General features: G+C 46.9%; 1 protein-coding gene across 1 annotated transcript in view; it reads left to right on the top strand.

Moving 5' to 3' along the window:
* igdcc3 (immunoglobulin superfamily, DCC subclass, member 3) overlaps positions 1-14039 on the top strand; it is a 140928-nt gene that overhangs the window by 83642 nt on the left and 43247 nt on the right. The window contains exon 4 of the mRNA XM_078240993.1: positions 8601-8738. Coding sequence (XP_078097119.1) covers positions 8601-8738 — 138 coding nt within the window. The remainder of the gene's footprint in view (positions 1-8600; positions 8739-14039) is intronic.

Below are 14039 nucleotides of genomic sequence, written 5' to 3'. Positions count from 1 at the left end.
GAGACAAAAACAGAAAAATGCTGGAAAATCTCAGCAGGTCTGACAACATCTGTGGAGAGAGAATAGAGCCAACATTTCGAGTCTAGATGACCCTTCGTCAGAGCGAAGCCAGCTTCTGAAGTTCTTCTTCAGGCCCTGCACCCAGACATGGATGCTCCTTTGAGAAAGACAGCCAGTCTAAAGAAGCGCACAGATCTCTAAGTCTGGGGCACGGCATGTCAAAGGGGTTATTGTAGCAGAACCCATTGCCTGAAATTTTGATTTGATTTGATTGATTATTGTCACATGTATTGGGATGCAGTGAAAAGTATTGTTTCTTGCGCACTATACAGACAAACATACTGTTCATAGAGTACAGAGGGGAGAAGGAAAGGAGAGGGTGCAGAATGTATTGTTACAATCATAGCTCGGGTGTGGAGAAAGATCAACTTAATATAAGGTAGGTCCATTCAAAAGTCTGATGACAGCAGGGAAGAAGCTGTTCTTGAGTCGGTTGGTACGTGATCTCAGACTTTTGTATCTTTTTCCCGACGGAAGAAGGTGGAAGAGAGAATGTCCGGGGTGCTGGGGTCCTTGATTATGCCGGCTGCTTTGCTAAGGCAACAGGAAGTGTAGACGGGAGTCGATGAATATCTGATAATGTCCAAAGACCGACATGGCCGAGAACTTTGAGTTCTCCAACACAGCTGGAGCCTGGTGCCATTCGATACTGTGCGATTTGCATATCTTGTGCAGAGCACAGTTGCATAGCTGCGTATATCCAGGAGCCTTTGGACATAGGTTATTGAGGGGGTGGGGGAGGGAGGGTTTCTTTGTGAGCCACTTTTACAGGAGGATTCAAACTGGCTCTGTCAGAATGCATCTCATCAAATCTGCACTTACTGAATTCCCTGCGGTATTTGATTTGAGAGCAGTGTTTAATTGTTTCTAATATTAGAATTCCAAAGATGAATGCAGCGCATTACCGAGTCATTAATATTCATAATCTGGATCCACTGCCTTGCCCAGCACAAACAGCACAGCTCACGTGGCCTAGAAAACTGTCTCCTTATATTCAATGTCACATAAAAGCTTGCCGCTCCACTGCTGCACTCGACAATCTTCAGAGAACGAACTTAGTGATCTCTGCTTGAAAAGAGCATTAAGATGGAAGCAGTCACTGCCGTGTGAGTGAAAGCGGCCAGAAGAGATCAACATTCTCTTCTCGCTCCGATGAGGAACCCAAGGGTAGGCTGTTTATCCGACTTCAATTCTCTCCTCTCTCTATAGATGCTGTGAGATGCCACAGGTGACCCTTCAGTACCTTTCTCACGCCTCACAGCGCCTTTCATGTTGACCCATGACCATTGGATCCTGTAGCTGATGGCCAGTTGAATGTAAAAAGGCCACGTATTTATAGAACGAAGAGCTAATGTTCTTCCTGGGTCTTAGTGCCCGTCCCTGGTAAACGTGATGCAGTGACAGTGCGATAGTGTGGGTTATAAACACAGTGCTTGGTCTTTGTTTATCTATTAGTGTCACAAGTAGGCTTACATTAACACTGCCATGCCGTTACTGGGAGAATCCCCCAGTTCCCACACCCTGGCGCCTGTTTGGGTACACTGAGGGAGAATTTAGCATGGCCAATGCACCTAACCAGCCCGTCTTTCGGACTGCGGGAGGAAACCGGAGCACTCGAAGGAAGCCCACACAGACATGGGGAGAATGTGCAGACTCCGCACAGTCACTGACCCAAGCAGGGACTCGAACCTGGGTCCCTGGCGCTGTGAGGCAGCAGTGCTAACCACTGTGCCGCCGTGCTGCCCCTTTGACCATTGGATCATGTAGCTGGTTGCCAGTTGAATGTAAAAAGACCGCGTATTTATAGAACGAAGATCTAATGTTCTTCTTGGGTCTTAGTGCCTGTCCCTTGTAAACGTGATGCAGTGACAGTGCGATCGTGTGGGTTATAAACACTGTACTTGGTCTTTGCTATGGTTTTACTAAGTGTTGCAACTTAGGTGGTAAACTTCAGGACAACAGCTGGAGAGTCTTAAACTTGAACCTAATGCATTTATATAACCTCTTTCATAACCACCGGACATCAAAGCTCTTTATGGCCAATGAGATACCTTTGAAGTGTAGCCACTGTTGTAATGCAGGATACATGGAGCCAATTTGCACACAGTAAACTCCTACAAACAGCAGTGTAATAATGAGCAGATCATCTGTTTTTGTGATTTGACTTATTATTGTCACATGTATTGGGATACAGTGAAAAGTATTGTTTCTTGCACGCTATACAAACAAAGCATACCGTTCATAGAATACATAGGGGAGAAGGAAAGGAGAGGGTGCAGAATGTAGTGTTACAGTTGTAGATATCATTGAGGGGTAAATATTGGCCAGGACACAGGAGATAGCTTCACTGTTCTTCTGCGGCGGGGGACCTCCTTTCCCTAAAGGGCTAAAGTCCGACTCTCAGCTTGTCAGAGCCTCTCCCAGTTCATTATCATGGCAAGGCAGCCTGACTGACTTTGCAACCGAGAGTAACACCGCCCCTCTCCTCCCCCCACACCTGATTCCACCTCCGCCCCCCCCCTCCCTCCCTCCCCCCCCACCCTCCACCCCAAACCCCATGGAAAATGGGGCCCATGGTTTTACGCATTTTGGACAGCACGGTGGCACAGTGGCTAGCACTGCTGCTTCACAGCTCCAGGGACCCGGGTTCAATTCCGGCCTCGGGTGACCGTCTGTGTGGAGTTTGCACATTCTCTCCGTGTCTGCGTGGGTTGCCTCACGCAGTCCAAAGATGTGTGGGGGGTTAGGTGGATTGGCCATGCTAAATTCTCCCTTAGTGTCCAAACATGTGTAAGTTAAATGAACTAGCCATGGTAAATGTGTGGGGTTACAGGGATAGGATGAGGGAGAGGGCTTGGGTAAGGCACTCTGTTGGAGAGTCGGCGCAGACTCAGAATCATAGAAACCCTACAGTGCAGAAAGAGGCCATTTGGCTCATCGAGTGTGCGCCGACCACAATCCCACCCAAGCCCTACCCCCATTATCCCTACATATTTACCCGCTAATCCCTCTAACCTACGCATCTCAGGACTCTAAGGGGCAATTTTTAGCATGGCCAATCAACCTAACCCGCACATTTTTGGACTGTGGGAGGAAACCAGAGCACCCGGAGGAAACCCACGCAGACACGAGGAGAATGTGCAAACTCCACACAGACAGTGACCGAAGCCGGGAATCGCACCCAGGCCCCTGGAGCTGTGAAGCAGCAGTGCTAACCATTGTGCTACCGTGCCGCCCAATGGGCCAAATGGCCTCTTCTGCATTGTAGGGATTCTATGATTCCTAGAACCCCTACAGTGCAGCAGGAGGCCATTCGGCCTATCAAGTTTACACTGACCACAATCCCACCCAGGCCCTATTCCCGTAACCCCACATATTTACCCTGCCAATCCCCCTGACACTTAGGGGCAATTTAGCACGGCCAATCAACCTAACCCGCACATTATTCTATGATTAGGCGGCACATTTGTTGACTGAGAGATCAAGGATACGCCACTCCCGGGTGGAACAGAGCAGGACTGTCACCATTAGTGCGCATCAAACAGCTCACGTGTGAAAAGGCATTTTGTGCATTTTAGTGCAGATTCTGCTCAGCCCGTGAGAGATTCTCATTTTGACGTCAGTATCTGCCTCTTTGATCTGGGTGCCGGATGAATCACAATATCACAGCTTTGACATTTAACTAGTTGCTATTAGCCTGAAAGAGACTCAGATGAGAATTGATGGCGGCAGTATTGATATTTATTACTTGTCGACCCCGGCAGCCCCGTAGACTGAGGTATACATGCTGATGTTTGCTCATTGTGCTCCCAATGATCCAACATTTCAGGCAGCATGAATAATTCACATAACTGGATGGGCTTCACAACAATGGGACTTTCATTTACCAAGTGAAGATTCTACGATTTCATTGTTTTAAAATGCTTCCTGCAAATCTTATCAACCACTTCCAATCATTATCTTTTTTTTAGTGTTTGGTTCGATTGATTTGTGGTGAAATGTAGCATCTCAAATTTCATTTATCACACCTCACAGCTCCAGAACGACCAGGAAGGCCCAGTGCAAGTTATATGCTGACTGGGTGTGTGTTTGTACAGTAAGAAGTTTAACAACACCAGGTTAAAGTCCAAAAGGTTTATTTGGTAGCAAAAGCCACACAAGCTTTCGGAGCCTTAAGCCCCTTCTTCAGGTGAGTGGGAATTCTGTTCACAAACAGGGCATATAAAGACACAGACTCAATTTATATGAATAATAGTTGGAATGCGAATACTTACAACTAATCAAGCCTTTAAGATACAAACAATGTGAGTGGAGAGAGCATCAAGACAGGCTAAAGAGATGTGTATTGTCTCCAGACAGGACAGCCAGTGAGACTCTGCAGGTCCAGGCACACTGTGGGGATTACAGATAGTGTGACATGAACCCAATATCCCGGTTGAGGCCGTCCTCGTGCGTGCGGAACTTGGCTATCAGTTTCTGCTCAGCGACTCATTTAACTTACACATGTCGTGTGTCGTGAAGGCCGCCTTGGAGAACGCTTACCCGAATATCAGAGGCCGAATGCCCGTGACCGCTGAAGTGCTCCCCAACAGGAAGAGAACAGTCTTGCCTGGTGATTGTCGAGCGGTGTTCATTCATCCGTTGTCGCAGCGTCTGCATGGTTTCCCCAATGTACCATGCCTCGGGACATGGCAGGTTTGTAGGCAGGTTCAAAGTACGTTTTCAGGATAACAGCAAAATACTGCGAATGCTGGAATCTGAAACAAAAACAGGAAGATCTCAGCAGGTCCGACAGCATCTGTGGAGAGAGAACAGAACCAATGTTTCGAGTCTGGATGACCCTTCGTCAGAGCAAAGAAAATCAGAAGAGTCTGAGGACATGTACCGGCCGACTCAAGAACAGCTTCTTCCCCGCTGTCATCAGACTTTTGAATGGACCTACCTCGCATTAAGTTGATCTTTCTCTACACCCTAGCTATGACTGTAACACTACATTCTGCACTCTCTCCTTTCCCTCTCTATGAACAGTATGCTTTGTCTGTATAGCGCGCAAGAAACAGTACTTTTCACTGTATGCTAATACATGTGACAATAATCAATCAAATCAAAGAGATTTATACTATGAGGTTGGGGGGAAGCTCTAATTGGACAAATGGAATGTAAATGAGGATGAAAAAGGCTGAGAATGAGGCTAGAAGTGTCCATTAAGTGATCAGAATGTGTGAACGGCAGAACAGAGGTACAGATGGTTAAGAGACTGCCTGAGGAATTTAGCAGTTGCTTTGAAGGGGGGTCGGAGCACGGGGGCAAGATGGAGAGTGGGAATGGAGAAGTGGAAAAATGAAAGTGAGAAAGAAGGATGATAAAAATGGACGAATGAGATGAAAAGAAGAAACAAAATGAAATAAAATAAATGGAAGTGGGGTGAAGGTGGAGGGGAGAGTTCATGCTCTGAAGTGGTTGAACTCAATGTTCAGTCCAGAAGTGCCCAATCGGAAGATGAGGTGCTGCTCCTCCAGTTTGAGTTGGGGTTCACTGGAACATTGCAAAAGGCCAAGGACGGACATGTGGACAGGAGAGCAGGGTGGTGTGTTGAAGTGGCAAGCGACAGGAAGGTCCTGCTTGCGGCCCTGTTTACAGGATGAGTGGGACAATGCATCGATACCCCAACCAATATGCTGACCTCCCGCCGTTCATCAGATGGTGACGTTGTAAATCTAATGTGAACAGCCCGTATGAAGCAATGACTAGAGAAGAAGGAGCTGAACATTCACATGGGCTTCTGGACCCCCAACATTGCAACCAAAATGGAGTTCCTGAGCCCGCCCTTACCAGCAGTGAGGGGAGAGCAGAGATAATCCCAGAGCCAACCTTCTCGTTGGCTGTCCAGTTAAAGATGGCGGGCATCCCTCCATGCTGTTGGCCCATTGAAGGGCTGACAGCTCTGAATCCTTGGCAACCCCACCCGGAGAGGTGGGTGCTGCTGAGGCAGATGGTAGAACACGAGGGCACCTCAAAATGGAGTCACGCAAAAGATATTTAAAATACATTAATTAAAAGATAAATACATTATTTAAAAGATAAATACATTATTTGAGAGGCCTACTTCTGGACGGCACGGTGACGCAGTGGTTAGCACTGCTGCTTCACAGCGCCAGGGACCCAGGTTCAATTCCAACATCCTTGGGTCACTGTCTGTGTGGGGCCTGCACATTCTCCCTGTGTCTGCGTGGGTTTCCTCCGGGTGCTCCGGTTTCTTCCCACAGCCCAAAGATGTGCAGATTAGGTGGATTGGCCATGCTAAATTGCCCGTTAGTGTCCCAGGACGCATAGGTTAGGGGATTGGCAGGGTGAGTGCATGGGGTTGGGGGATGGGGCGGGGGGGGGGGTGGACCTGGGTGGGATGCTCTATTGGGGGATAGATGCAGACTCAATGGGCCAAGTGGCCTCCTTCTGCACTGTAGGGATTCTATGATTCTGTGAAAGGGAAACCAATCTGCTTCAGTTGTTGGATTAATGAGGGGGGGCACCCTCTGATGTCCATGACCTCCTTCTTGGGGAATAGGACCTCTGTCCTGATGCAGGGAGGCTGCCCCCATTAAGCTGGAGTAGGGGAAGGGAGGCACTTCGCAAAATGCCAGCAAACATGGGAAATTGCCCCTAAATGGGGAATCAATTATTTCAAAGGGTTGCCTGCCTCCCTTGAGAAGGCAGTTGTGGCGCCCCTTTCTGGATGTATCACAGCTTGGCAAGGCTCCTGCTCTCACCAAGACCGCAAGGAACTACAAAGGGTTGTGGACGTAGCCCAGTCCATCACGCAAACCAGCCTCTCATCCATTGACTCTGTCTACACTTCCCAATGCCTCGGAAAAGCAGCCAGCATAATCAAGGATCCCACACACCTGGACATTCTCTCTTCCACCTTCTTCTGTCGGGAAAAAGATACAAAAGTCTGAGGTCACGTACCAATCATCTCAAGAACAGCTTCTTCCCTGCTGCTGTCAGACTTTTGAATGGACTTACCTTGCATTAAGTTGATCTTTCTCTACACCCTGGCTATGACTGTAACACTACATTCTGCACCCTCTCATTTCCTTCTCTATGAATGGTATGCTTTGTATAGTGTGCAAGAAACAGTACTTGTCACTGTATGCTAATACATGTGACAATGATAAATCAAATCAAAAAATTTTCGTGGCAACCCCTGCTTTCTAGGCTGCCACTCCAGCACTGGAAAAAGTCAAGTTGAGGTGTTCATCCGAGAGGGTATGGGGGAGGGGTGGAGGGGGCAGTGGAATGTATCAGCCTGGGGCATGCTCATAACTGGCTCAGCAGCTAGCACTGAAAGTTTGGGTGAGAGTCTGAGAGAAGATTGCTGGACTGATGGCTCCGACGGATCGAACTGGCAATGGAGACAGCAAAAGGGAGAGTGGAGAGAGAGCGGCATGGTGGCACAGTGGTTAGCACTGCTGCCTCACAACGACAGGGACCCAGGTTCGATTCCTGGCTTGGGTGACTGTCTGTGTGGAGTTTGCACGTTCTCCCTGTCTCTGCGTGGGTTTCCTCCGGGTGCTCCGGTTTCCTCCCACAGCCTGAAAGTCGTGCTGGTTAGGGTGCATTGACCCGAACAGGCGCCGGAATGTGGCGACTAGGAGAATTTCGCAGTAACTTCATTGCAGTGTTAATGTAAAGCCTTACTTGTGACTAATAAATAAACTCTTAACTTTAAAATTGAAGCAAAAGATCCAATCATCGCTGAGGTGCTAGTCGGGGCATTTCTGCATCTCAAGGCGAGGATGGGGAAATCGGCTGAAGAAATCACGGCTTAATTTTACCTTTCGTAGCTCAGCTGGACACAACACATTGCTGAAGGAAGGCACTGATCACACATGATGCTGAAGCTGCCTTCAGAAATCCGAATGGGAATCATTTTGACTTTGGCCGATGGTGTAACACCATGGTGATGCTGATATTGATCCAGTTACCTGTCTTAAAGCTCTCCTGATTCTTATTTCCAGACAAGGGGTGGCAGAATCAATAGAATCCTTTTTACACCGTCGCTGATATCAGCCACGGCCCAGTGGGTAGCACACTGGCCCCTGAGGCAGAAGGTTTGATTCCCACTCCAATAACTTGAAAACAAAACCTAGGCAAAAGATTCTGGGCCTAACTTACTGCGGAGTGGGGGTGGTGGGGTGGAGGTGGGGCATTGGGAGCTGAACATCCACCATCAAAGGAAGGGAAGGGGAGTTAGCTGCTCATCATCGTTCTATCAGTGGGATCTTGCTGTGCGCATCTTGGTTGCTGCGTGCCCTACATTACAGCAGTGCCTATACTTTGAAAGTGGTTCATTGGCTGTAAACATCAGATGGTCATGGCAAGTGTGATATAAATGCAATTCTGTCTTTATTTGTTATCCATTGGGGTTCTGGGGATCGGGCCTGTTTGGGATTGTGGTCGGTGCAGACTCGATGGGCCGAATGGCCTCCTTCTGCACTGTAGGGATTCTATGATTAATTGGCTTTTGTGTTCTTCCTCAGGATCTCACTCAAACGTTTACAAGGAGCCGACGATTCTGGTAGGTCCTGAGAACCTCACGCTGACCGTGCACCAAACAGCCGTCCTGGAATGTGTCGCGACGGGAAACCCTCGGCCGATTGTGTCCTGGAGCCGTCTCGGTGAGCATTTCCTCGCGGCGATATGGGGTCCGTTGGGATGTGAGACTCAGGCACACCTTCAAGCAATGGTTATATTCAAAGACAGGCTTTTCATGTAAAACCACCTTCAATAAAACAGCATTTAGTAGAATGGTCGCAGAGAGAGACTCAGAAACCATCTGGCTGAGAACAGAGTGAAAGCGAGATCTGCAAACTTTGAAAATGATTGTCCGAATAGATAACCATAAGACATCGGAGCAGAATTAGGCCACTCGGCCCATCGAGTCTGCTCCGCCATTCAATCATGGTTGATTTTTTTTCTCATCCCCAATCTTCTGCCTTTTCCCCATAACCCTGATCCCCTTATTGATCCCCAAAGGTAGGGGAGTCTAAAACTAGAGGGCATAGGTTTAAGGTGAGAGGGGAGAGATACAAAAGTGTCCAGAGGGGCAATTTCTTCACACAGAGGGTGGTGAGTGTCTGGAACAAGCTGCTAGAGGCAGTAGTAGAGGCGGGTACAATTTTGTCTTTTAAAAAGCATTTAGATAGTTACATGGGTAAGATGTGTATAGAGAGATATGGGTCAAATGCGGGCAATTGGGATTAGCGTAGGGGTTTAAACAAAGGATGGCATGGACAAGGTGGGCCGAAGGGCCTGTTTCCATGCTGTAAACCTCTATGACTCTAAGATCCTATCTATCTCTGTCTTAAAGACACTCAATGACCTGGCCTCCACAGCCTTCTGCAGCAATGAGTTCCACAGATTCATCACTCTCTGGCTGAAGAAATTCCGCCTCATCTCTGTTTTAAAGGATCGTCCCTTTAGCCTGAGGTTGTGCCCTCTGGTAATAGTTTTACCTACTAGTGGAAACATCCTCTCCATGTCCACTCTATCCAGGCCTCGCAGTATCCTGTAAGTTTCAATAAGATCCCTCCTTATCCTTCTAAATTCCAATGAGTACAGACCCAGAGCCCTCAACCATTCCTCATACAACAAGCTCTTCATTCCAGGGACCATGAATAATTGAATGGGAGGTGGGAGTATGTATAATACCAACATTTTGTTATATTAAGAAGAGGCAACAGCCCATTGGTATTATTGCTAGATTATTAATCCAGAAACTCAGATAATTTCTGGGGACCCGGGTTCGAATCCCGCCACGGCAGATGGTGGAATTTGAATTCAATAAAAAATATCTGGAATTAAGAATCTACTGATGACCATGAAACCATTGTCGATTGTTGAAAAAACCCATCTGGTTCACGAATGTCTTTCAAGGAAGGAAATCTGCCATCCTTACCTGGTCTGGCCTACATGTGACTCCCGAGCCACAGCAATGTGGTTGACTTTCAACTGCCCTCCAAGGGCAACTAAGGATCAGCAATAAACGCTGGCCAGCCAGTGACGCCCAAATCCTACAAATGAATATTTAAAATAAAAAAACAATGCACTCGTTATTCTCCATGGGTACAAGTGCAATGTTATCAGGTTATGTACCTTTCATTTTGTGTTAATATGGTGTCAGAGTTATTTGGGTAAAGGGAGATTACCCCCTTCATTCTGTTCCAGAACAATGTGTGGAGAATGGGGATGGAATTTTCCCATCTCGCCCGTCACGGGAATCGTAGCGGTCGATACAGGACCGTGCAAAGATCCGTTGACTCGGGTGGGATTTTCCGGTCTTGGGTGAGCGCAGCCGGAAAATCCCACCCTGAGTCTTTCATGTTAGATCACTTTGGGAAATACTTGATACTCAAGTCATGGATGACACCCTGTTGATGGCAAAGTCAGTACAGTCATGGCGTTAGGGTTAATACCACCATGGCTAATGTGTGTATTTGAATGGTGTGATGGGCTGGATTAATTATATATGTCCTTCAAAGTTGGTGCTTTATAAATTAGACAGAGGCTGTTGGGGTGGAAGTTTTATCTGTTCCAGAAGTCACCTAACTGGGCCTGACAGGCGATCACGTGGTCTGCCAGAAAAAGAGAATTTGGAACAAAAACAGAAAATGCTGGAAAATCTCAGCAGGTCTGACAGCATCTGTGGAGAGAGAATAGAGCCAACATTTCGAGTCTGGATGACCCTTCGTCAGAATAGAAGATAATTTGGACTGCGATTCATGGCAAATCAAAACTAAAGAAATGGGCATAAAAAATTCGAACGATTACATTTATGGACACAAACATTACCAGTGTAAACGGCACGTCAAGGGCAGAGTTTGGTGGGATTTGGAGAACAGTGGTGTGCCCACATCGGTGTGCAGCAGAGTTGTTACATCTCTATATGGATGGCAGCTGCCCTGATAGATCCACATTGCTGTACACTCAGTACATTGGCCTCCAGGCACCTGGCTACAGTGTCATTTCTTCGGTGCATTATCAATGTATCTATGTTGACATATCTAAAACAATGTGTCATCCTCAGTGTCGCTGTAGAATTTTAAAAAATCATTCATAGGACACGGGCGTCGCTGGCTGGCCAGCATTTATTGCCCATTCCTAGTTGCCCGGGGACAGTTGAAAGTCAACCACGTTGCTGTGTGGCTCTGGAGTCACATGTAGGCTAGATGAGGTAAGGAGGGCAGATTTCCTTCCCTGAAGGATATTAGTGAACCAGATAGGTTTTTCCGACAATTGCCAATGGTTTCATGGTCATCAGTAGATTCAGATATTTTTTATTGAATTCAAATTCCATCATGTGCCTTGGCGGGATTGGAACCCCGATCCCCAGAACACGGATCCCCTTGAAGACAGGGTAGATTCAGAAAGAATATTCCCAATGGTGGGGGAGTCCAGAACTAGGGATCATAGTTTGAAGATAGCGGGTAGAAGTGAGGTGAAGAGAAATTTCTTCACCCAGAGAGTGGTGAATGTATGGAATTCCCCTACCACAGAATGTAGTTGAGGCCAAAACGTTGTGATTTCAAGAGGAAATAAGATATAGCTCTTGGGGCTAAAGGGATCAAGGGATATGGGGGAAGGGGAGTATCAGGATATTGAATTTGATGATCAGCCATGATCAAAGTGAATGGCGGAGCAGGCTCGCAGGGCCGAATGGCCTACTCCTGCTTCTAGTTTCTATGTTCTATGTTTCTATGGGCTGAGTTTCTGGATTAATCGACTAGCGACAATACCACTGGGCCATCACCTCCTTAAATCTAACAACATGGATGTTAATTTCTTGGCATTTGTCCAGTTTTGTCAATAAATGATTTTCAGCATGAAATGGATTCTGATTGTCATCACTGGAGCCCAAACCCTAGGGCATAAAGTGATGATTTAGATTAGAACCACACAAAGAGGTCTTTGAGGTTTTATTTGGACAGATCTGGCACAGCTCAGGAGCAAGAAGGACTCTTAAGAAGAGTAATAGCAAATCCTCATTGACTTTGGGTGCTGATGGATTTATAATAACCAAACGGCTTCATTTGTGCATCTAATTGAAATGTAGATTCCAACTATCATTCTTTGAACCCTGGGAATTGGCTCAAACCTCACTCTACTCCATCTCGGATATCAATGTGCACAGAAAAAATGAAGCACTTGAGAAAATGAAGCATTTGATTTCCAATTGGTTTTTTTTCTTTATTCTTGAATGGGATGCGGGTGTCGCTGGCAAGGCCAGCTCTTGTTGTCCATCCCTACTTGCCCTTGAACATTGCAGCGGGCAGTTAAGTGTCAACAGGTAATCCAGCAGATTTCAGGTGGCATAGTGGTTAGCACTGTTGCCTCACAGCACCAAGAACCCAGGTTCGATTCCGGCCTTGGGTCCCTATCTGTGTGGAGTTTGTATGTTCTCCCCGTGTCTGGGTGGGTTTCCTCCCACAGTCCAAAGATGTGCGGGTTAGGTTGTTTGGCCATGCTAAATTGACCCTAGTGTCAGGGGATTTAAGAAAAACATTTAAGAAAAACTTGGACGGGTTCATGGATGGGAGGGGTGTGGAGGGATATGGTCCAAGTGCAGGTCAGTGGGACTAGGCAAAAAATGGTTCGGCACAGACAAGAAGGGCCAAAAGGCCTGTTTCTGAGCTGTAATTTTCTATGGTTCTATGGATTAGCAGGATAAATATGTGGGGTTACAGGAATAGGGCCTGGGTGGGATTATGGTCAGTGCCCACTCAATGGGCCGAATGACCTCCTTCTACACCGTAGGGATTCTATGATGATCTCATTTCCTTCCCTAAAGGGCATTAGCCAATTAAGTGGATTTTTACAACAATCAATGATAGTTTCATAGTCTCAGTAATGATGACTAACTTTATATTCCAGATTTATTAATTAACTTCTCTAGATGTCATGGTGAGGTTTGAACCCATATCCCCAGAGCATTAGCCTGGGTCTCTGGATTACTCATCCAGTGACGTTACCATTACGCCACCATCTCCATGGAGCATCAGCAGCCTTTGTCAGTGGTTTGCTCTGGGTTGTAAGCTGTTAACATTTGGGGATGTGTGAAATTGTGGTTAATAAACCACAAATCCACCTGTAAAATCTCATTGAGATGCAAGAGACGTTGTTCTATTAGCCTAATAAAAATTTCCAGCATATAAAATATTCCACACTTCCACCCTTTCACACTTCAGGTCATGAACCAAGAGAGATATATTTGCAGAGACACACAAGCCAGGTGATTCGAATGCAGAAACACTGAGATAAATACACTGAGGCAGATGCACTCAGGCAGAAATACTGAAGGTGTGCAGACACAGGAATATTGACCTTGATGTTAACCCACTCCCAACACGCCATGAGGGACAGGAGAGGGCTGGGAGAGGTGAGAGTTAACCAGTCAAATATGCAAACTGCAACCCTGAACCAGTTGCTTGTAGCTGGGGTGGCACGGTGGCACACTGGTTAGCACTGCTGCCTCACAGTACACGGGACCCGTGTTCCGTTCCCGGCTTGGATCACTGTCAGTGTGGAGTCTGCACGTTCTCCCCATGTCTGCTTGGGTTTCCTCCGGGTGCTCCAGTTTCCTCCCATAGTCCGAAAGACGTGCTGATTAGGTACATTGGCCATGCTAAATTCCCCCTCAGTGTACCCGAACAGGCGCTGGAATGTGGCGACTAGGGAATTTTCACAGTAACTTCATTGCAGTGTTAATGTAAGCCTACTTGTGACACTAATAAATAAACTTTAAACTGTTTTTATACTAGTGTCTCTCATGGTGTTTGAGAGCCCCATCATAGAGAGGCAGGAGACTACATAACATATTATAATCAGCCTTCTACAGTACAGTTGGGAACCCAGTTTAGAGCTGACTCAGGCTGTACAGGTTATGGGAAACCCAACACTGAAAAGCAGAGGGGAGCTGCTAG

Source organism: Mustelus asterias, chromosome 24 (genome assembly GCF_964213995.1).
Source record: "Mustelus asterias chromosome 24, sMusAst1.hap1.1, whole genome shotgun sequence".
Lineage (NCBI taxonomy): Eukaryota > Metazoa > Chordata > Chondrichthyes > Carcharhiniformes > Triakidae > Mustelus > Mustelus asterias.
The sequence above is the reverse complement of the archived record's forward strand: the minus strand, read 5'-3'. Positions and strand labels throughout refer to the sequence as shown.